This window comes from Echinops telfairi, unplaced genomic scaffold (genome assembly GCF_000313985.2).
Source record: "Echinops telfairi isolate 266 unplaced genomic scaffold, ASM31398v2 ScPeMD7_7469;HRSCAF=8507_1, whole genome shotgun sequence".
NCBI classification, from domain to species: Eukaryota; Metazoa; Chordata; class Mammalia; order Afrosoricida; family Tenrecidae; genus Echinops; species Echinops telfairi.
The window spans coordinates 69,204,212-69,227,669 of record NW_022111373.1 but is presented as its reverse complement, the minus strand read 5'-3'; the positions used below and the strand labels follow the sequence as shown (position 1 = coordinate 69,227,669).

The following is a 23,458-nucleotide window of genomic DNA, read 5'->3' as shown; positions in this document are numbered from 1 at the left end:
TGTAGGGCTATGGTTCAGTGTGGGGTGTTATGTCTCATAGTGGGGCCGGCCATGTGGTCCTCTCTGTGGACTGGCTGCTCTAATTTGGAACATCATCTTCACAGCCTGGGGGGCCAGGATGTGCTCCACTCTCTCCTCATCCCCCTTTATCTGCACCCGTGTGCTCCTATTAGATATGTCCCTCTTCCGGAGCTGGAGATTCAATGCCGTCCTTTGATATATTCTTCTGTGGGGAGGGGCAGGTGTCCACTTAGTAGTTAGGATTGGGGCTGGCCTACCAGACCTCTCCACTGGTTGGGAGATTAGTCTTATACTTCATAAATACTTAGTGAATAGGCTTCAATAACAAGGTCATTCTATTTTCAAGTATTATGTAAAAAAGTGAAATGGTCATAAAATTCTAACTGGTTCATCCAACAGACTTTCCATTTGACCTAATAAGCAATCAGTAAGGTCACACAAAAAAATAACTCACTGCCATCATTCCTGACTCATAGCCACCCTATAGGTCAGGATAAAACTGTCCCTGTGGGTTCCTGAGATTGTAACTCTCTGTGGCAATAGAAAGCCTTATCTTTCTCCTACAGAGTGGCTGGTGGTTTCGAACAGCTGGCCTCTTTGTTAACTGCCCAATGTGTAACCACTATGCTAGCAGGGTTCCTAAAGTTTTGAAGGAAACACAGTATTGTAATCATCAGGGCATTAGCAGCAGCATAACTTTCCTAATTAACATAAAGGCATTCATTACTGAACCCCTAACCTGGAGCACATCCATTCATCCAACAGAAACAGGCTCCTAACATAGTCTCATACAGCACTTTTTAGATGTAAATTGAAAAGATACAAAATACAAGAATATCAAGAGATGAGGAGACTCCTAATGATAAGGATTCATAGTCCATATCTCAATCATAAATATATACCATCTGAAATGAGAATTTTATTTTAATTTTAAATTTACTATAAGTATATGTCAGCATTCTTAAAAACGAATTCTTAAACCCTAGGACTTCAGCACAATGCTCAACTACAATGAGCCGTTGTTCCAAATACAGGAACTCTGAACCAAAAGACTGCACCTGTTCCTGCCATGTATGTGCGACAACTAAGGGAAACCCACAAGAATAACCACAATTGACCAAGTGTGGTTCCATTCATCACGAGACTTCTAGGAAGGCCTGCTTTCAGGAGCAAAGTTAGACAAGATGATGGCACTAAATCATGTACCAAGAAGACCGTGTGTGTGGCATGAGAAGATAGCCTTTGTTTTTCTTTTAAATGAGACACTTAGAGAGCAGTGTAAAGAAATAACTTCTAATTGAAGGAAAAATAAGGCTTTTCCATGCATAGGCCTGGATGACCGATTACAGTTTGGGGACATGTCACATCCCTGAGTGTGATGATTTCACAGTGCCTTGACAGTAAGTAGGCCTTCAATATTGCCTTGCAATCTCTTTGTATTCCATTGTCAGTTCTCTCCCTGACTTGCTGAAGAACTAGTTCAAACTCACTTTATGGTAAGGTGACCAGACTTCCCGCTTTTGGCGGGACAGTCCCGATTTTTAACAATTTTTCTCACGTCGCGCGGCGTTTTTAAAAAGTCCCGATTTTTGGAAAGAATGCACGACAAGCTAGGGTATATAGTTTTCGGCTGCCATGTGGCTATTTCGCCAGGATATGAGTTTTATCAATGGCGTCCCGCTTTACCAATGTTAAAATCTGGTCACCTTACTTTATGGACTACTAAAAATTCACACTACCATCAGCAGAAGACATCCTATTTTGCAGACAAAAGCATCAAAACCAGAACATGATTTTTTGCCAGTAAATCGAAAAATATCCTTATATCTTCTCTCAGCACAAGGGAGAAATGGTGCTCCAGAATCCTTCATCCTGGTCTCTGCAGGGGTTTTCCATCACTAATTATCCCTTTACCATATCTTCAACCTCTCCTCAGAAGCACTAAATTTGCTAACATTTCTTTCATTGAAAATGAAAAAATTCCCCAAAATCCATGACACTGATTCAGGAAGCATCCCTTCATATATCAATATATATCTCTCATTTAATTCCTTTCTCAGCTGACCTTCCTGATATAATTAACTAAATGTCCATTTCCCACTTCCTGGCCTCCTGGTAGAGTCCCTCAGGGATGCAATCGTTTAAGCACTTGGCTACTAACCAACAGGCTGGAGGCCTGAATCCACCCAGGATACCTTGGAAGAAAAGCTTGGCACTCTTTCGAAAAGATTACAGCCACGGAAACCCCTGTCAGCAGTTTTACTCCACAGTAAACACCTGGGATTGCAACAAGTTGCAACAACTCCATGGCAACAATTTAACCTCTGAGTTGCTTCCTAACCTAATGGTTTCCTAGCCCACCACTGGGTCTCACCAAGCATTGCTGCATAATCCATAAAGGGCATCTGATTTGATCTCACTGCCTTTAAGTCGATGCTGATTCACAGCAACCCCACAGAACAGGGTAGAACAGCCCCAGTGGGGTCCTGAGACCCTAACTCTTTACATAAGTAGAAAACCTTGTCCTTCTCTCTCAGAGCAGCCAGTGGTTTCAAACTGCTGATCTTGCAGTTTGCAGCCCAACATGTAACCTCTGCACCACCAGGGCTCCTATTACTTTACTACGCCGCTTTATTTTACACGACTGATCTTTCTCCCTCCTTCTCAAATCAATCCCTTTTCTTTGTTTTCTGCGCTGCTATACTTTCCTTGCCCTTCTCCTATCTCTTTGGTTATTCCTTCCTCATCTCCTCTACCTCCTCAGACCTCAGTGAAGCGGGGCTTGCATCCTCAGCCAACTACTCTCCTCATTCATGTGTAATTCCATTCACCACAGCCCCCTCTTTTATAGCAGACCCACATATCCACTTGCATGCTCAACATCTCCACTAGAATTTAATGTTTTTCTGTCTCAGGATGCCAAAAAAACTGAACTCTTCAGCTAATTCCAACCATCATGGAATTATAAAATCCTAAGTCTCACATCCGAAATCCACCCACTTCTTTTCCTGACCACTGCTCATTCCTTACTTGTCTCTCCACTTTGGGATGTATTCCCACTCTCCATATGCAGTAAGAGTGATATTACTAAAATGTAAATTAACATTACTCTTCTGCTTAAAATCTTCACTGCCTTATGATTAAAGCCAAACTCCCAGTTTGTCAAACCAGTCTTAGGCCTGAACAGTTTATCATCTTCCATCCCATTCCTAACATATAAACATTCTCTTCCTATGGGCTCTACTCTTCCTGACTTCCACATCTAGATCTTTGCACATGGTCTACTTTGTCTGGAAGCGTCGCCTCTAAAACAATAGGTTCCCAAACTTATTTGGCCTAATACCTCCTTTTCTGAAAGAAGAAAAATCACTCAGTGCTCCCTAGCAATTAAACACATTGGTTCTATAGCCCTGAATCCAGGATAAAGTATAAGTATCTACTTTTGCAGCCCCCCTACCGATCATTCCAGCCCCCTCCAGGGGACGGAATCACCCACTTTGGGAAAGTGTCCTAGGCCTTCCCATCCCTCTCTAGCCAAATCTTATTCACAGTTAAGGCCTTGGCTTAGAAATCAGCTCCTCCCGTGAGCTGGCTCTCACTCTTAGGCCAGGCAATAGTACCCTACATACAGGAGGCTTCAAATTTTTCATGGAAAGGGGGAATTAAAGGGAAACAGAATTTTTTCCTTAAATTTTTGGAAGCCCCCTCACTTCACTCATGAAGCTTGTAAAGGCAGTCCACAAGTTATGAGTGAGATCCTTTCCTGTGCCTTTAAGAATATGTAGGTAAATTGAGACAAATGCATATGGTTCTTATTTATCTTTAAGTTTGGGGGCCAAAAAAAAAAAAGACTCAAATCCCTTTCAATGATTTAAAAGTTACATATTCAGCAGGTGGAGGTGATCATTATGAAGAATTTGTTTGGCATTAAGGTTGGTTCAATTGTTTCAAAGTGAGGCAAATTTATATAACTCTAAAGGGCAAACAGGAGTTGTCCAGGTTGGATGATCCCAATCAGGAGGACTGCCTGTATTTCTTTTTCACTGCTGAATATTACTTACGTTCCTCAATAAACTGCAATCATTTGGAATATATGAATGTGTGTGTGTGTGTGTGTGTGTGTGTGTGTGTGTGTTATTCAGGGCCAGTCCCTAGTATCTAGCATTGTACATAGAATGTAAGTACCTTAGTAAGTATTTAACAGACACAGACACAAAAAAATTACTTGATTAGCAAGGGAAAATATGCTCAAAGCCTCAGGAGTAAATAAAAGTTAAAAAAAGAAACCACTACCACCACATGGCACAAATATGAAATCCACACATCAATGCAATACACAAATCAATATCATCCATTTAATTAGTTAAAATATCTGCAGAGCCCTGGAGCAGACAACTGTTTTTCATGAATAAGCTTTTCGATCTCAAGAGAACGAAGATAAGCTTATTTCAGTCTCTGTTCCGTTGCAACCTTTTCCCATTCCTGTTCTAGGGAGTTTTTCCCTTGGTGAAAGTTGTTACTTTTGAACAGGATTGGCCTATTATAGAAGATGCAGTCAATTATTCACCTGAGTTGCTTCTCCACTCCCCATCCTTCCAAGAGAAGTAAGGTGCAAGGAAGGAATGGGAATATAGCAAGCTAAAATATTTAATTATTGTTAACTGTGGTCTGAAATTTTAACTACTTGCTAGCTCACTTTGCAGAAAGCAGACAGCTACCTCAGTGAGCAGTCAAGAAAAGCATCGTCCTTATGTCTCCACTGCACAATAAGATAGCAATCATATGTATTAACAGTTGGAAATTCTGCACGCTGGTCCTTATCTATTCCAGCTTGACTCAGTAGTAGTATCTTAAAAAGTTAACAGAAATGCTGGCTTGAGGGCTTTTTGTTGCTTCTTTTAAGTAATCGTTTTCAGAAAATAATTTTAGAAAATAATGAAGAATGAAAAGAAAGCATAACATCATAAGCAAATATGATGCTGGTCTACTGGAATGCATCATCAATTTAGTGAAAATGGAGTAAAATAAGATACTTACCACCACCAAGAATGTAAGAATCCTGGTGGTTCCCCCAATGTGATGTTTTTTTCCCATCTTATCTAAAATGAATAAAAGAGATATTAAATAGTGTCCTAATAACATTTTTCCCTACACATATTACAAAGCAGTGTTTTCCAATGTAAAAATATTCAGGTAGTATATAACTTTGTCATAATTATCATCTCATTCTTTACATTGATTTTCCACAGTAATTTAAAGACAAGATTAGTCTATGAGAGAAAAGCCCTACCATTATTATCCTGAATTTGCTTCCCACTGTGCCAGTAATTAAGCTACTGTGTCTTGGCTCCAAATCAATCCTTCTCTGAGATACTGATGCTCTGAACACTACATTGGGTCCTTCGTCAGCTGGCTTCCTGTGGGTTCCATAATCTGAGAGAGGCTCTAGAGCAGTGGTTCTCAACCTGTGGGTTGTGACCCCCTTGGGGGTCAAATGACCCTTTCACAGGGGTTACCTAAGACCATCGGAAAACACATAAATATTTCACAATCTATAATTACATATTGTTTTGTGGTTAACCACTATGCTTTAATTATGTTTAATTATGTTCAATTTGTAACAATGAAAATACATACTGCATATCAGATATTTACATTAAAATTCATCACAGTAGCAAAATTACAGTTATGAAGTTGCAACGAAAATAATTTTTTGGTTGAGGGGTCACCACAACATGAGGAACTGCATTGAAGGGTCGCGGCATTAGGAAGATTGAGAACCACTGCCCTAGAGTGAGATTGGAAGTAGCAAAAAAGGAGAAGGAACCCTGTCCTTCCTTTAGGTTGCTGTTCTTGTCTGGGTTGCCCCAGCAGCAGCAATTCCCCTCCACAATACTATCTGGTTCCAGTCCGGCTTTTCTCTCACACCACCAGAACCTCTTGTCTTGCCCTGCTTAGAAGTACAAGCACATTTGGCCATCACTCCTTCTTGGGTGTTTAAAATCCAGATCATAACCAGCACCAAATCGGCAGCATTCTCTGCTTAGTGGTCTAAAACCAAGTAGGTACCTCCTCTAATATTAGGATAATCACACCTCTTCCTTTTAGTTCCCAGCCCTACTGACTGCATGAGGCAAGTATAACTTTCTGTGACACAGTGGTCCCTTGTCATTTTTTTTAACCTGTTTAGCAGAGTAGGTACATTACATTCTCTCCAGAGAAATGTCTAATGTGCTTTCAATGATCACCTCTAGATTCTGAACGATACACTACCTTTACCTCTTCATAAGATAAGGATATTAAAAATGCAAGTCTTTTAAGGAGAATGAAGCCTGGACTAGAACTGTGGCTTCATTACTTACTAGCTGTGTGAGTTTAGAAATGTTACTTAAGTCTTTTGGGCCTCAGTTTCCTCATGGATAAAATAAGAATAATATAATTACCAATCTCACAGGGCTGTGATAAGCTGATTAATACATGACAAGCTTAAAAAAAAGTAGCTGACATGTAGTATCTAATAACTATTAGCCGCTATTATTTCCCCTTACCTAGAAGAGCATCTCTCTGAAAACCTACTCTACCAGCACTGCCATTAGCATTCACAAAATTCTAGTGATAAGGAATGAGTCAAGTAGTAACTTAACAATCAGAACAGTAGGAAACTGCTGGTGGTTATATTTAGGCGATGCACAAGTTAACACACTTTTATAATAAAATACGTTTAAGTGCTTAACATTCTTGTATTTCAAAAAATCCTGATAGCTGACAAAGTGCTAATGGAAATATAAATTCAGTATGTATACTTTACTCCAATTCTATTAAATAATCATCAGATATCAGAGACCAGTTTTTTTTTAAAGGAAAATAATAAACCTTATGTTTGTTAATGTATCCTGCCATTTGGGGAATTGTAAAATAGTATAAAAATGTATAAATGAAGAGGGCTGAGAAATGTACCAAAAACAGGTTCATTCACACTATATATATGACTAGAATAAAAAGAAAACAGAGTTGGAACTAAGAATGCTATAAATGAGAGAAAAGTACAAATTAATCAATAAACAAGAATTAAGCTTTCAATCATCTGGAAATCAGTGTTTTGTTTATCTGATAACTATAATGTATACACTATAATTCAGATAACCAAATAAAGACATCATCCTAATAAGAAGTAACTTTTGAGGATGTTGTTTCTTTCTTGTTTTGGTGAAACAGAAGGTATTTTAGGAACTCACCATTGTTAGCATCAATAGGAGTATCAGTTAACCAGTACTAATCCAGAAATTTGCAAGGCATTGGACTTAATCTGTACAGGTTCCAAATTGTAATTTAAGGATCTTTAAAAAATAAGGATTTTAAAAATAAATTACTGATTTGAGAGGGTGAGGGAGAAAAATAATAACCAAAAAATCCCTCCCTCCCATCAAGTTGATGCCAACTCATAATGACAGTATAAGACATGATGTCTCCAAAACCGTAACCCTTTACCAGAATATAAAATTCGGTCTTTCTCCCTAACCAACTATGTATGTACACACATAGCTGTGTTAATGAATGTCTTCCATTTTACCTCCCTAGTTTCTAATATCTATTGTAATGGCTACAAAGAACGCACAGACAAAATACATGATAAAAGGGTTTATTAAGGAAGTTAAGTTGTAATGCCAGAAAAAATGCTCAGGGCTGAGTTGTTTATCAGGACATGGTACAAAATTCTTTCAGATCTGCTAATAAATGCCAAAAGCGACATAGCACTCCACTGTTAGCCTCAACCCAAAGGCAGTCAGCTCAAGCCCAGTGGGTCAGCAAACATAGGTCCTTGAGTTAAGTGCCCAGAGACACCCCACTCAAAAAACCTCAGTACAAAGGAACTTAGCTCCACTTCCGTGGTCAGCAAGCCCAACTTCCCCAATTAGTGCCCACAGCACGCTGGTCCACAAGCTGGCCGGCCTCCTGCACAAAAGCACTCAGCTTTACTTGCTCCGTGGGTTGGGAAGTCCACTCTGTTTCATGCTCTCATTTCTGGTTCTGCGGCTGCTCCTCTGATGTAGTCGCTGTCTTCTGGACCCAGGAGGTTCACTGCACAGGAATCTCAGGTCTTGAGGAGGTGGCTCTACTCCAGGCTCTTGCTAGTCATGAGATCCCTCCTCCTGCTTCTCAGAGGGCTCGGTTTATACAAAGCAAGATGGCACTCCAGGAAAATCTGTTTGTAATTACTCATGAGTGAATCCTATTAGTATCTTACACCAATGCAGGGAAAGGTCATTTGGTGGGAGTTAGAGAGTAGGCTAGAAGAACCGTATTAAATAATTCACTGTCCATGCAATAACTTTTTTAGGAGTTAAAAAAAAAGAGATAGAAATATAGTGATTTTAATATTCTACTTTTTACATTTTAGATTAATTGGAGCTCACCATAACAAACATTTTAACAAGGTCAATTGCTCTCATAACTTAAAGCTTCTCAGTAAATACTCTTCACAAATTCAAAATCTAAATACACTCTATGCATGTTCTAAGCACCAGACAGCAGTAATCACAAAATATCAAAATCCCTGCTTGAGGAAATGTGCACTTTGGTAAGGAAGATAGAGTCTAAATAAACCAAGAAATTCACTGTGTTTATAGTTAAAGGTGATTAATACTATGGAAAAGAGTAAAGCAGTGAAAGACAGAAAAATCAAGGAAAAAGTGAAAAAGGAGCTAAAAGTTTAAAGATGATCCAAGAAAGGTCTCAGTGAGAAAGGAAATCTCAAAAACAAATAACTTATGTGTCTGTCACAGTTTTTTGAATTAAGTGATTTAAACATTTTTAGCAATATTCCAATCAGCAAAATATGTCACAGGTCTTTAGCAACTATAATTACAAATTCCAGAAAAAGTCAAGGAATTCTATCTACTATAGAATAAATTTGGATTTTACTATCAAAAGGATTTTTTTCCTTAAGTTTAAAACGAGAACTTAGGGGGTGTTCTTAACTTAAAAAAAACAAAAAACAATGCTTAAAGGTCAAGATTCAGAAACACATGAAAAGCAACAACAACAACTTAAGTGCTATCAAAATTCCTAAAATGGGTTATATTTTTTAGACATCTTATATAAGTAAAATGTAAGCCAATTGGAACATCGAAGTAGACATTTAATTTCTTTTTTACAAAAAAAAGGGAAATTTTTAATTAGAAAATTATATATGTGATAGACTTTTAAAAACAGAGCTAAAAGGAGAATTGTTAGGGATTATAGAATTTGGCACAGTGGGTTACATGTTGCTCTGCAAACCGCAAGGTCAGCAATTCAAAACTACCAGTGCCTTGCCAGGAGAAATCACTAAACTTTCTACTCTGGTAGTTACTGTCTCAGAACTCCCCACCTCCCCAAGGGCAGTTCTACCCTGTCGTCTGGGGTTGCTATTAGTCAGAATTTCCTCAGTGGCAGTGAATGCTATAAACCAACTCGAATTCTCCTAAATAAAAACACAGAGTTGACATGTCCCTACCATTTTTTTGTGATAATTTCAGCTGACCAACAAAATGACCACCTCTCCTGTGGCTCATGAAAAACATTGAGTTCTATGGAAAACGAAACTCTGATGTCCTGCTAAAGTTATAACTAAAGTGTGGGCCCATTCATCTCTGCATCTTCTTCATGACCATTGTTTCACTGGTCGGTGTCTTCTAGGGCATAAGGGCCTCACAGGTCGGTGGTTCCTGGAAAGGGAGTAAGGATCTCCTAAAAACACCCTAGGCACCCTAATATTCCTAATTACTCGACTCAAACTCATCATAATAAAAAGCAAGAGTTACAAAGTCATGATCTATATTTCAACTCAGCTCATTTTGACCCTGCCAATATGACTGTGAAATAAAGCAACTAGTACTATTTTCAAGTTTAAAAAAAACCAAGCAAAACTAATGACTTAGGAGAAGTTAAAGTACAGTCTCAATATGTGCTAGGACTGGGATTAAACTCAGTCTAATATGACTCCAATTCGTCCACATGAGTTAAGTGGTGCATCTTCTGCACTCACCCAACATCCACAAGGAATCTTCAACTACTTCAGAAAAGAAGCTACTTTTCTGAAAGTAAACTCCCGCTATGGCTCATATTTGAAGTGAGCCTTTATGAGACAAAAACTGAAGGTCTGTCTTTGAAAACGTATGTATCTTACTACTCCTCAGAGAAACTCAAAAGTGCTTAAAACACATTATTGCTTCTACCTTCATAATATTCTTTACCAGAGAGTGCCTTTCTCACTTTACATTGCAAGTCTGTTGCAGAAGCAGCTAGATGTTGGTCCATTAGATAGATCAAAGTTATCACAACACTACCATTTATAGTTACCGAATGAACTACAGTTACAGTTCTTTCATTAAGTACCTTCTCTAAAATATGTTTATATTCTATATGTATACTATACCTATATATGAATAGAAAATACAAAATATACATAGAATATATATAGTAAATAGTAGTGTTTGCCTCAAACCAATCAATGCTCTACATATAGTTAACAGAAAAGCATGAGACAGTGGGTTACAGTGTGGGCTGCTAACTAAAAGATAAGCAGTTCAAAACCACCAGCCACTCCCTGGGAGAAAGTTGAGGCTTTTTATTCCCAAAACAATGTACAGCCTCAGAAATCCACAGGGGCTGTTCTACTGTATCCGGCAGGGTGGCTATGGGTCAGAATCAACGCAATGGGAGTGAGGTTTGAGAGTTTTGGGTGCTGAAGAAAAAGTAAATAGAACTCCTGACTTACAGAAAACTACATTACATTTACTACAGCATTGTAGAAGCAACCTTGTAAGTCTACTAATATCCATTGCGATCAAGTAGAAACTGACTGCAGGACAAGGAAGAACTGCCCCATAGAAGACACTGGTAGAATTCTTCAATTTCATCATCAGCTTTTTGGGTTGGTGTATAAATGTGAACAATATTTGTATTGCTTGGATTTCCTAGAAGGTAGATATATATATTCCTATCACAGACATCATTGTACTTCATGATAGATCTTGAAAAGTCTTCTTTGGCAATGAATGCAAATCCATTCCTCTAAATTGTAGCGTTCCCAGAGTAGTAAACCGTATTGTATTCTAATTCAAAATAGCCAATTCCAATCCATTTCAGCTCAGTAATGCCTAGGATATCAATCTTTATGCATTCCATTTCATTTTTGACCACTTCCACTTTTCCCAACTTCAAACTTTGTACATTTTAAGTTCTGATTATTAAATATTTACAGCTGTTTCTTCTCTTTGGATTGGTTCTGCTTGCAAGACCATGCTTAAAATTGACAAGGAAATTATTTATATATGCAGCCAATCCCAAAGGTTTCTGAAAGACAAAAAGACCAAAACATCAGCAGAAAGGTAGGAGTGAAGAACTGTCTAAAAGGGCTTTAACATGGTCAAAGGACTGTAACACTGAAGACAGTGACAGGCCGAGAAGGGGCCCTTCAGTAGAGCCAGAAGTGACTGCAGAAACTGGCTGCTTGGAATGCACTGATCAAGCGCTGAACAAAGCTGCAACACTGGTTATGAGCTGGGTCAGTCAGCAGTGAAGAGACAGAGAGCAGGAAGGTCAAAGGCAGAGAGGCCTGCACTCCAGAGAGGAAGTATGCAGGGCCGAGGGGAGGACTATCCAGCTGAGAGGAAGCGGCACAGCGGAGAAGTGTCTGCATGCAGCCACCTCCAAGAGAAGCTGAGAAAGCTGTCTTCACCAAAGAGGGGGCGGATTTGATGTCTATTTCAAAGGAGCCTTCCAGATTATTCCTACATGTTTCCCGATCCTGAGAGGTAGCCCGTTACTTCCTTTATAAGTCACTATAAGTATAGTCTGTGAGTTCTATGTGGCATTGTAATAAATTATCAAGCCTAGAAGAAAAATGAAGAGAGGTAACTGTGGTCAGGTATAGTGAAAAAGTTAAGAGTGCAGGTATGTCTGACTTCCATCTCACAACAATCACCTCTGGGTTGATGGAAATTATTCCTCTTTAAATCAGAGAACTTCAAGTTCTAATAGAGCATAATAATATCTTTACATAAATGTATATATGTAGAGCTTAACATTAATCATAAAAAATGATATACTGTTAAGGATGAATCATGATATAGTATGTAAATGATAAAATAAATTACAAATGTACATACTATATGATAAAGCAATTCCTATGTAAGAATTTATATTCAAAATATGTAGTCACATGTGCAAAATTATAAACATTGTTTGTAATGGCAAAAGACTGGGAAAAAACTACAGAAGTACACATCATTAGGGGCTAGTAACTACATAATGGCACATATATTATATAAAAATACACTATAATCATAAAAAAAAGAAAACTGAAATTTTAAGCACCAATGAAACAAGTTTCCAATTAAATAAAATTAAAATTGTAGTGCAAAACAATGTATAAAATAAACTAACATTTGTATAAACAAAGAAAAATTATAAACATACCCATATATATGAACACACACGCACCATTTGTTTAGCATTTTACCTTTGTTTGCTTCTGGCAAGGTATACTGGTTATCTACCTGTCATCTCTCAGCTCTGCACTTCAATATTCCATTCCATACTTGCAGCTGGAATTCTGAAAATTACATTTCCCAGCTTCTCTTGCTAACTGGCTTCCTCATAAGTTCTATGAGGGTGCTTCAAAAAGCTAATTGGAAAAAAATCTATTATCTCTTAATTACATTTTCCCATGAACCTTTCGAAGCCGCCACACATTAAGGGAAAACTGAATTCTCCCCTCCAAAATTTATGTATTTAAAATTTTTTACAAAACACCTTCAAAGTATTCTCCATTACTCTTAATACACTTGTCAAATCTACGATTTGTCCATTCATGGACACATTTTTCAAACTCATCTGTTTGGATGACTGACAGCACTTCCCTCTTCTATGTCCTCAAATCGCTGTGCTTTCATGTCCTTCTCATTGGCAGAAACAAAAAGAAGTCACAAAGAGCGAGGTCAGATGAGAAGAGAGGTGTGCTGTTTTTTACCAAAAACTGGTGCACTGAGATGGCTGTGTGAGCAGATGCATTGCCATTGTGGCAAGCCCAGTTCCCGGTCTGTCACAAATCAGGCCTTTTTGGTTGCACATTGTCACACTATCTTTTCAGAACCTCTAAATAGAAAGCTTGATTAACCTGGTGGAATGAACACCAAATGCACTGCAAGTCGACATTTTTGTCCATTTGGGAAGGTGACAGTTGTCCAGAATGAGATTTGTCACCAATCAACATTTCACCTTTTTTGGAACAAGAAAACCATTCATACACTTGTGTTCTTCCCATAGCAGTGTCCTTGTAAGCTGTGCTCAACATCACAACAGTTTCTGCGGCACTTTTCCCTGAACAGGAAACAAATCTCACAGCCACACACTGTTCTCTTTAATCGGGCATCACAAAACACGAGGTTCAAGCAAAACTGCTTTTACAAAAAAATTCGCTGTGACCAGAGAGTACCTTCCCAGGCAATGTCACTGGGCGCACTAACTCAGAGAGAGTTGCTGGATCCTCACCTAGCATCAAAAATGCATACTACAAGCTCCACTCAGCACAATTCAGGTTTTGGGGGGTAGCCCCTCGTGTATAATACAGATATCCCATGTCCACTAAGACGTCAGGCTTGGTAACTCTGTGAGAGAGGAGAACTGCAGTTTCTAGGCTGTGATCTTTACAGTTCTTCAGGTCTTTCTCCCACTCAGTTGCTGAGTGGGTTCAAAGCACCAACCTTTTGCTTCCAAGTACTTAATTGTTAAACCACCAGTGTCTTTATTACATAGGATATATATTTATTCTTGCACTTTAAAAAAACTAACACAAGACGGAAGAAAGTTAGTAAAGAGTAGAAAGTACAGTAATAGCTAACACTTTTAAGCACTTATGTCAGGCCCTAGCTTAGCTCTTTCTATACACTAGCTCATTTAAACCTCAGCATAACTCAAAATAATTATCATAATCTTCCTTTTATAATTAAGAAAACTGAACAAATGAATAAGATGTAGAGCCTAATTCAAATAGGCTGGCTCAGAGCAATAGCTCTTCCCCCATGTACTACATTGCCCCCAAAACAAAGTCCAACAACTTATTATTAGGTTCTCTCTCCAAATATGTGAACGATACACAGAGAGCACAGTATCTGAAAAGCAATCCGTCAGACATTGGCATTTACGACAAACAATGTACAAACAACATAAACATTTTAAGAGGGGGAAATCTGGACTCTGTAATAGTCCGATTCTTCATTCAGATTTTACAGATGCTGACCCCACACAAAGGCATGAATACCACACACAACTTCTGGAAGGAGCCAAAAGTATCTTTGTGTACTGAAACACTAAAGCCAGAAAAATAGATTGCTTCTAAGGAATCCAAAATAACCAGAATAAATCCTGGATAGTAAAGATGATGTGCTAACATTCTAGTCACTATTATTTTATGTTGAATGATGATGAAAAGCAGAGGAAGTGTTCTGAAATGAAATCACTTCTGGAGAATATTCTTTTGTCTTCCCTTGGGAGAGAAGAAAATGAAAAGTCATATAAATGATATTTAAGAATCAGGTAGTGGTTTAAAAGCATGAATCAGAGATAACACTGAACTAGCTAGGCACAACCTGCTTTAAAAAAATGTGGGTTTTTTCTACTGTTAATCCAGTGCTATCTCTTCTAGCTAGAATTTGAAGAATTAAAAAAAAAACAACCCCGAGCTCACAGTAACTGTGCCCTCCATCCTTTTGACTGATCTCAAGAGCAGTCCCATTTCTTTTGGCCTAGGTCAAAGGGCATTTTTTGAAAGACAAAATCAAACTGAGAGACATGGTTATCAAAAGACACCCTTTACTTGTTCAGATCATGTCTAGAGTTCAAACCTGACGTTTCTAAATATCCGCCCAGAAGCAGAAGCCTATACAAGTGAAAATGACGGCTCAAGCAAAACACCAGAAAAAAACAGTTGCTGGTTGAGGTGCTTCAGACTCATGGTGACCTTGTGTGAGCCAGAAGTACTGCACACCACAAGGTTTTCAGTGGGTGTTACCTTTTAGAAGCAGATTGCCAGGTTTTTCTTCAAAATGCCTGTGGATGCACTGAAACTTGCTGTTTGTATAACATTTGGATTATGACTCAAAAGGCTCATTAACATCTCAGCCATCCCTACCCACACATCCTACGGAAAACGTCAAAACTAGATGAAGTATTCTTCTGAGTCTTAAACCAGGATAGGGACATTGGATGCTTGAATATCTGGTGCCATTTCAACCACTTCCTTTTAATCACAACAGTCAACCAAATACATGTCTCCCTGCTTTTGTTAAGTTCTGAAAAAGGTCAAAATCTGTAGATAGACCAGAAAGGACATCTATAAAGTGGACCTCTAGTACTCAAACTAGTTAAGAAATCAGTGGACAATCACCAGCATTGAATTTCCCATGTAAAACTGAGAAAGGAAATCTAAATAGGGTTGAAAGCAAGCACATGGCAGCCGCCAAACTTACAATGCTATTTTTAAAAGTTCTCAAAGACATCCGTTGGTCCAAAAGATAAAAGTCTAAGTTTCTTGGCCTTGCTTCCTGGTTTGGTCTTCATGCCAGGCCTCTGAAAAGTGTGCTCTTGACAGAGAGAGGTGAAGCTCTGAGGTGAAGCTTCCTAGAAAAACTTACATCTACCGCTAGCCCAGAGAATAGAAGGAGGAGATTGTACGGAGAGGGGCTGCACTTAGTAAAAACCCTGATGACAGAAGCCTATGGTCCACACAAGCAAACACAAGCAGGTAGGTGTTATTGCAACTTCAAATGTGAGGGAGGGCATAGCAAGGTTTGTAATTTGACAAATTGAAAATCCTCAAAAAAAATCTAATGTATACTCAGCCATCGCCTTTTACAAATCTGACTTCAGGGTTCCATGTTTAAATTCAGATCATTCAAGATATTTTCTCTTTTATTCCATCTTTTCAATAACTTACAAGTTATATACATACACATTTCTTGTTTTAAAAATCCTGTAATTAATAAAGATCAAATCAAAACCTTTCTTAACAGTCCCACTTCCAGAAACAACCACTCTGGAATGCATATTCTTTCCCAATTTACTGTTGTTTACATTTATTATTATATATTATTGCTTGATGTTGGAGAGTTCAATGTAAATGGCAAACTTTGTTTTGCTTCTTTTGCTAGACAATGTTTTATGAGACTATCTATGTTTAAGTCCAATTAGGTCTAACTCATACTTTTACAGTGCAATAGGCATATGCTTCAAATAATTTAACCATTTACTCATAATGGTAGTCTAAGTAACCAGAGTACAGTTTTAGTTAGCACTCAGAGTTGGGCAACCTAGAAAGCGAAGAATAATGCTGGGAATCACATACACGCATCTTGAAAGTCCAGCAACACTGTGCTTTGTTTGTGACAATCGTTTGTTTTCAGGTTAGGTGGCTCTTCTTATGACACTGAGCCATGCTGATAATTCAAAGCTATCCTTAGATTTCTATTCCAAATGAAGCCATAGAAAATAAAACCATTGCAAATACTTGTCAAAATGTGTGATTCTCTACTCAAATTCCTTTTTACTAAATAGCCCTGAATATTTTAGATATCCATTATTCCATAGAGCTCAGGTCGTGAATACAGTGTCTAGTTGTCTATTCAAGATGTATCACCTGCTTAAACCAAACATCTGATTTTCTTTAAATAAGTTAACATTTTTGATAAAATTTAATAATCGCTCTAAGTGATATAAATAATCACTCTAATGATAGCAAGAAAATATAATCACAAGAATCCCTGGGGATTCAGCAACTCGAGCCCATTCAAAATAGTAAGAAAGAGATCAGTTAATCCTTTCATCAAATTTCAGTACTATCTCAACTGTACTAATAAATGTTCAGTGTAAAATGTCAATACCTCCATACTCAGTATTTTGTTGCTAGCTGCCATTTCTTCAGCCCCCAACTCAAGGTGACCGCCATGTACAACGGAACAAAGCGATGGCTGGTTCCGCAGTGACTACCATGATCTCCCCATGCTGGGTTTCTAACAGGACCATTAGGATCCATGGAGGTTTCATTGGCTAATTTTCAGAAGTAGATCACCACGTTCCTTCCTAATCCAACTTAGCCTAGAAACTCTGCTAAAACCTACTCAGCATCATAACGAAATCAAGCAAAAACAAAACACAAGAAAGCATTGCCACTGAGTCAATTCGGACTCATAAGGTGTCTGAGAAGTCACTCAGAAGAAGACAGAAGACAGGTTCATCTTTCTTCTGTGGACCAAAGGGTGGGTTTCAACTGCTGATGTTGTGGTTAGCAACCCAACACCAAACCCACAGAACTACCAACACAAAGTCCACTACTGACAAGTTGGGGGTGAGGGTGGGGATGGGCAAGGGTCATGGCTGTGTAAGAGTTGCACTGGGCTGGGAATCAATCCAGGATTACCAGCATGAAAGGGAGAATTGTACTCTTGAACCACCAAGGTGCCTTAAATTTCAATGGCAGTGGCTAAGGCGACAAATATGAAGAGTATCCTTTTTTTGCTCTCAGTCACTTTCTCTGTAATATCATGAACTTACTGTGACTTAAAAAGGTCACAGGCCTAAGTCTTCTGATCAATGATTGTTGAAATGCAGATCAACCAAACTGTTTTGAATTGAATAAACATCTGAAACCACGTTTTCATTATGTTACATATATTGCTTCATGGGAAAAGTAGTTAATGAAATCTCTTAAGTTCCTTATTTGCATATATACGTGTATGTGAACTACATGTACTAATTAATTACATTAAAAATCAGAAGCAGGGGGCTTTGTTGGTTTCTTTGCTGATTTGCTTCTGTCTGTATATGGGGATCAGATAAACAATAAGAAAGCTGTATCTCAGGCCGGAGACCGTAATCAATGGTTACTTATGTCTTAATACGACAAGGGCTCAACCAGAGAGATCACTGGAGGCACTCTTTCAATCATTGCCATCCATTAGGAATATAAGGTGGGGTACAAATTAGAACCACAAGAACCACAATGGTATTTAATTTCTTATGACAAACTTTAATTTCTTGTTGTTGTTAGGCATTGTTGAATTGGTTCTGACTCATAATGAAACGTCCTGGTCCCCTGTCATCCACCCAATTGTTGTTGTATTGAGCCCATTGTTTGCAGCCACTACATTGAGGATCTTCCTCTTTTTCAGTGACCATCCATTTTACCAAACATCATATCCTTCTTCATGGCTGATCCTTCCTGATAATATATCCAAAGTATGTAAGACTAAGAATCACCATCTTGGATTTTACAGAGCATCCTGGGTACACTTTTCCCAAGATAGATTTGTTAGTTCTAAGGTAGTCTACTCTTCATTAATACTGTCATTTAAATACATCAATTCCTCTTCAGTCTTCTTTATTCATTGTCCAGCTTTCACATGTATATGAGTCCATTGAAAATACCTGGCTTAGATTAGGCACACCTTAATCCACACAGTAATATTTTTGCACTTTATTGCCCAATGCAATACATCATTAGATTCCTTGATTGCTTTTTTCCATAAGCATTAATTGTGGATCCATGTAAAATGAAATCTTTGACAACTCCAGTATTTTCTTTTTTATCAAGATGTGAAGATTTTTATTTTCTTTATATTGAGTTGTAATCCATACTACAGACTGTAGTCTTTGATTTTCAAGTACTTCAAATCCTCTTGGCTTTCATCAAGATACGTTGAATTACATGCACATGGAAGGTTGTTAGTAAGCCTTCTTCCAATCCAAATGCCACATTCTTCTTCATATAGTCCAGTGTCTCAGATTTATTCAGCATAAGAAAATAAGTATGGTGAAAGGATATAACCCAGACAGAGAGGTTTTTTTATTTTAAGCCATACAGTACTCCTGTTTCATTTGAAGGATGGCCTCTTTATCTGTGTACAGCAAGCACAATTATTGAATATACTCGAGAATAAGCTGACCCGAATATCAGCAGAGGCACCTAATTTTACCACAAAAACTGCATAAAAGATGTGCTAAAAATTCAGCTTATACACAAGTACATACGGTAATTACGTTAAATGTTCTAAGATTCTCATTCTTTGCAATATTATCCATAGTCTGTTTGGATCCATGCCATATAATGACTTTGCACAGTCAATAAACTACAGGTAAACAACTTTTTGGTATTCTTTGCTTTCAGTCAAGATCAATCTAATATAAACAATGATATCCTTCATTCCAAGCTCTCGTCTGACCCCACACTGAGTTTCTGGTAGCTCCCTATCAATGTGATGCTGAAATCGTTTTTGAATTATCTTTGGTAAATTTTACTTACATGTGATGTTTAATGATATTGTTTAAAAATGTCCACATTATGTTGAGTCGCCTTTCTTTGGAATGGACACAAATAAAAGATCCCTTCCAGTCAGGTGGCCACCAAGTCTCCTAAATTTATTGGCGTAGACTAGTGAGTACTCTACATTGAATCATTTTCTTGAAACATTTCAATTGATAATCCATTGATTCCTAGAGACATGGTTGTGGCTAATGCCTTTAATGCAGATTGAGATTCTTCCCTCAATATCATCAGTTCTTGATCACATGGTATCTCTTAAAATGGCTGAACGTTGACCAAATGTTTTCTTGTAGAGTGACTTTGTGTATTTCTTCCATCCTCATTTGTTGGTTCCTGTGTCATTCGGTATTTTCCCCATAGAATCCTTCAACATTACAACTCAAGGCTTGGATTTTTTTTTCCCTTCAGTTCATTCAGCTTGAGATGTTCTCAGCATGTTCTTCTTTGGCATTCTAACTCCACTGCCCTTTGAAATCTGTCAGCTCTTCAACTTCATCATTTGTTCCCTTCACTTCACAAGTTTCAGAGTCTCTTTTGGGCTTTGTCTCTTTAATAATCATTTGCTTTCTTCATGGGTGACATCATCCCACAATTCATCTGATCTTCAGACATTAATGTCCAATACATCAAATCTGTTCTTGAGATGATCTCTAAATTCAGGTGAGAAATATGCACGGTCATACTTTGGCTCGTATGGACTTGTTTTGTTCAGCTTCAACTTGAACTAGCATATGAATAACCAGTTGTCTGTTCCTCAGTCAGCATCTAGCCTTGTTCTGACTGGTAGTATTGAGCTTCCCCATCATCTATTTCCACAATTTCATCTTATGAGGTTCACTTGCATAGCCAATGCTTTGGTTGTTGAAAAATATATATTTCCAATGAGTAAGTTGATGGGCTTACAAAATCCTATCATGATTTCCAGCATGCTTTCTATCTCCAAGGCATATTTTCCACTTTCACATTCCAATCACCAATAATTATCAATATTATTTTGATTGCATTTTTCACCAATTTCAGACTATAGAAGTTGATACAAATCTTCCATTTCTTTATTTTTGGCCTTAGTGACACGTATGTAAATTTGAATACTTATAAATAGTTGTATTAACTGGTCTCCCTTTTAGAAAACAAATTAATAATATACTTTATTTTACCCAAGATAACTAAAATTATCATTTCCATGTGTGATCAAAATAAATTTTAAATACTGTCTTACATGTTTTTCATACTGAGTTTTCAAAATCCCATGTGTATTTTACGCTAATCGCACTTCTCAATTTAAACTAGTAGGGTTTCAAGCACTCAAAAGCCCTACGTAGCTAGTGACTACTTGTATTAGGCAGCACAGATATGAAAACCAGGGGCTTTTAAATTAGCGTGACCCGAGGTCTGAATTTGAATTCCTTTATTCGGCCATCTGTTTAACCATTAAGCAGTTATGAAAATTCTCAGAGCCCTTTATTTCTCATCAAGAAATCAAGACTACCACCTGCCTTGCAAATATTTTATAAGAGTTAGAGATAACATGTGTAATTCATCCTTCCTAGCACATAATAAGACTCAAAACAAAATTAGCATTCTCATGACAATTCTACAGATTGAAGAAAAAAAGTATTCTAAGAATGTTCAAAATCAAAGCTTAAAAAGTATGAAGAACGGAGAGCAAAACAAAAAACCTGAAACAGAATTATCAAATTTTTTCTTTTAGAATCCACGTTGTATTTTATTTTATTAAAATAATCTTATTGGGGGCTTACAAAGCTCTTATCATAATCCATGCATACATTCAATATGTCAAGCACATTTTTACATTTGCCATCATCATTTTCAAAACATTTTCTTTCTACTTGAGCCCTTGGTATCTGCTCCTAATTCCCACCCCCCCTCTCTTACCCTCCCTCCCTCATGAACCCTTGATAATTTACAAATTATTTTTATTTTTTCATGTCTTACACTGTCTGATGTCGTCCTTCACCCACTTTTCTGTTGTCCGTCCCCCTGGGAGGGGGTTATATGTAGATCCTTGTAATTGTTTCCCCTCTCTCCTCCCACCTTTACCTTAGCCTCCTGGTATCCCTATTCTTATTGGTCCTGAGAGGTTTATCTGTCCTGGATTCCCTGTGTTTCCAGGTCTTCTCTGTACTTACGTGCATGCTCAGGTCTAGCCAGATTTGTAAGGTAGAATTAGGGCCAGGATAGTGGCAGGGGAGGAAGCATTAAAGAACTAGAGAAAAGTTGTATGTTTCATCAATGCTATACTGCACCCTGACTGGCTCGTCTCTTCCTTGTGACCCTTCTGTAAGGAGATGTCTAATTGTCTACAGATGGGCTTTGGGTCTCCACTCCACACTCTCCCTCATTCACATTGATATGATTTTTTGTTCTGGGTCTTTGATGCCTGATACCTGATCCCATCGACACCTCATGATCACACAGGCTGGTGTGCTTCTTCCATGTGGGCTTTGTTGCTTCTCAACTAAATGGCCCCTTGTTTATCTTCAATCCTTCAAGACCCCTGATGCTATATCTTTTGATAGCCGGGCACCATCAACTTTCTTCACCACATTTGCTTTTGTACCCATTATGTCCTCAGTGATTGTACATGGAGGCTGAGTATCACAGAATGTCAGGTTGTTAAAACAAAGTGTTCTTGCATTAAGGGAAGGCTTAAGCAGAGGCCCAATGTCCGTCTGCTACCTTAATACTTAACATATAAATTTATGTACATAGATCTATTTCCCTATTATTATATATACATATATTTACATATGTACGTGCCTATATTTAGACCTCTATAAATGCCCATTTGCCTCCTAGTTCTTTCCTCTAGTTCCTTATCAAAATGTTTTCTAACTGAAATTTAGTCACCAATGAAATGCTAGCCAAAACAAATTAAAAACACCTTTTCAAAATTATAAATAATGCCAAAAATATATACTAGAAGTAGAGACAGAATGGGTATTTTGGTTATTTATTTTATGTGTGTGGTTTTATTTTAATTTTTTGCTTTTTCAAAGCCAACTTTTATTATTATTACCAAAGCTACTTCAGCTTTCTATTTTAAGTAGGAAAAAGTGGCTCTGAAAATCAGGTGGTTATTGAATACCATGAAAATTATATCTTGGGATATCAAAAATGCTTACAAATATTCTGTAAAGATTCTACTATGCTTACTGATAACTGAACATTCACAATATAGTATGTAATGGTCAAATTATTCAGATAACTATTTCAAACAATACAGAAAATATATAAAACATACCTCTGATAAAAATGTTTGGGCAGATTTCTGAGCTCCTACATGGAGCAGATATTCATATACGTAGAGTGCTAACCTAGAAAATGAATAAAACATTTATTGAGAAAAAATATTTATAATCCATTCTTTAAATAAATGCATTCCTTTCCCTTGCAAAAATATTTTACCCCATAATAATGACAGAAAATAACATTTTTCTAATACTCTGTCAAGGGAAATATACATAAATATAATGTTCAAAAAAATCTTAAGCATTATTTAAATACCATATAAGGAAAAAGACAAGCATTTCTTGACAAGAAACATCTAAATAAGGATTTAGTTTTTAATCAGTTCACTTATAACCTCAATCTCTTTGTTACACCTAAAATAATGTATAGCTAAATACTAATTACTATTTTAAAGTATAACTATTAATTTCATTAACAAAATTAATAAATTAAATAAAAAATATTTTCACTTATATAGCTTTTAAATCCACAACAAATCATAGTATTAAATAAGCACTAATAATATCAGATCTTATGAAGTATTTGTTGCTCCTAGTTTAAAGGTTAACACAAAATTACATGTAAATTGATCACTCAACTATAGAATATTAATTGTGCAGTATGTACTTATGCTACTCTTCTTATCTGTGGATTCACAATGTTTAGCTACACCATGTGGCTCCACTTCAGTGTTGAGCTGTTAACAAAATATTATTCATAAACCCAAATTAGTTTGAGGCAGTATTTTTAATGATATCTTGGACCGATGCCCAGATAGCTCACAACAGTTCAGTTTCTGCTACACTATATTTACCAATATTTAAC

General features: G+C 37.4%; 1 protein-coding gene across 1 annotated transcript in view; it reads right to left on the bottom strand.

Annotated features, from left to right (window-relative positions):
* Positions 1–23,458, bottom strand: part of SSBP2 (single stranded DNA binding protein 2) — a 321,263-nt gene that overhangs the window by 194,270 nt on the left and 103,535 nt on the right. The window contains exons 2-3 of the mRNA XM_045285203.1: positions 22,647–22,719; positions 5,059–5,120 (exon numbers count right to left, since the gene is read on the bottom strand). Of these exons, the coding sequence (XP_045141138.1) occupies positions 5,059–5,120; positions 22,647–22,719 (135 nt within the window). The remainder of the gene's footprint in view (positions 1–5,058; positions 5,121–22,646; positions 22,720–23,458) is intronic.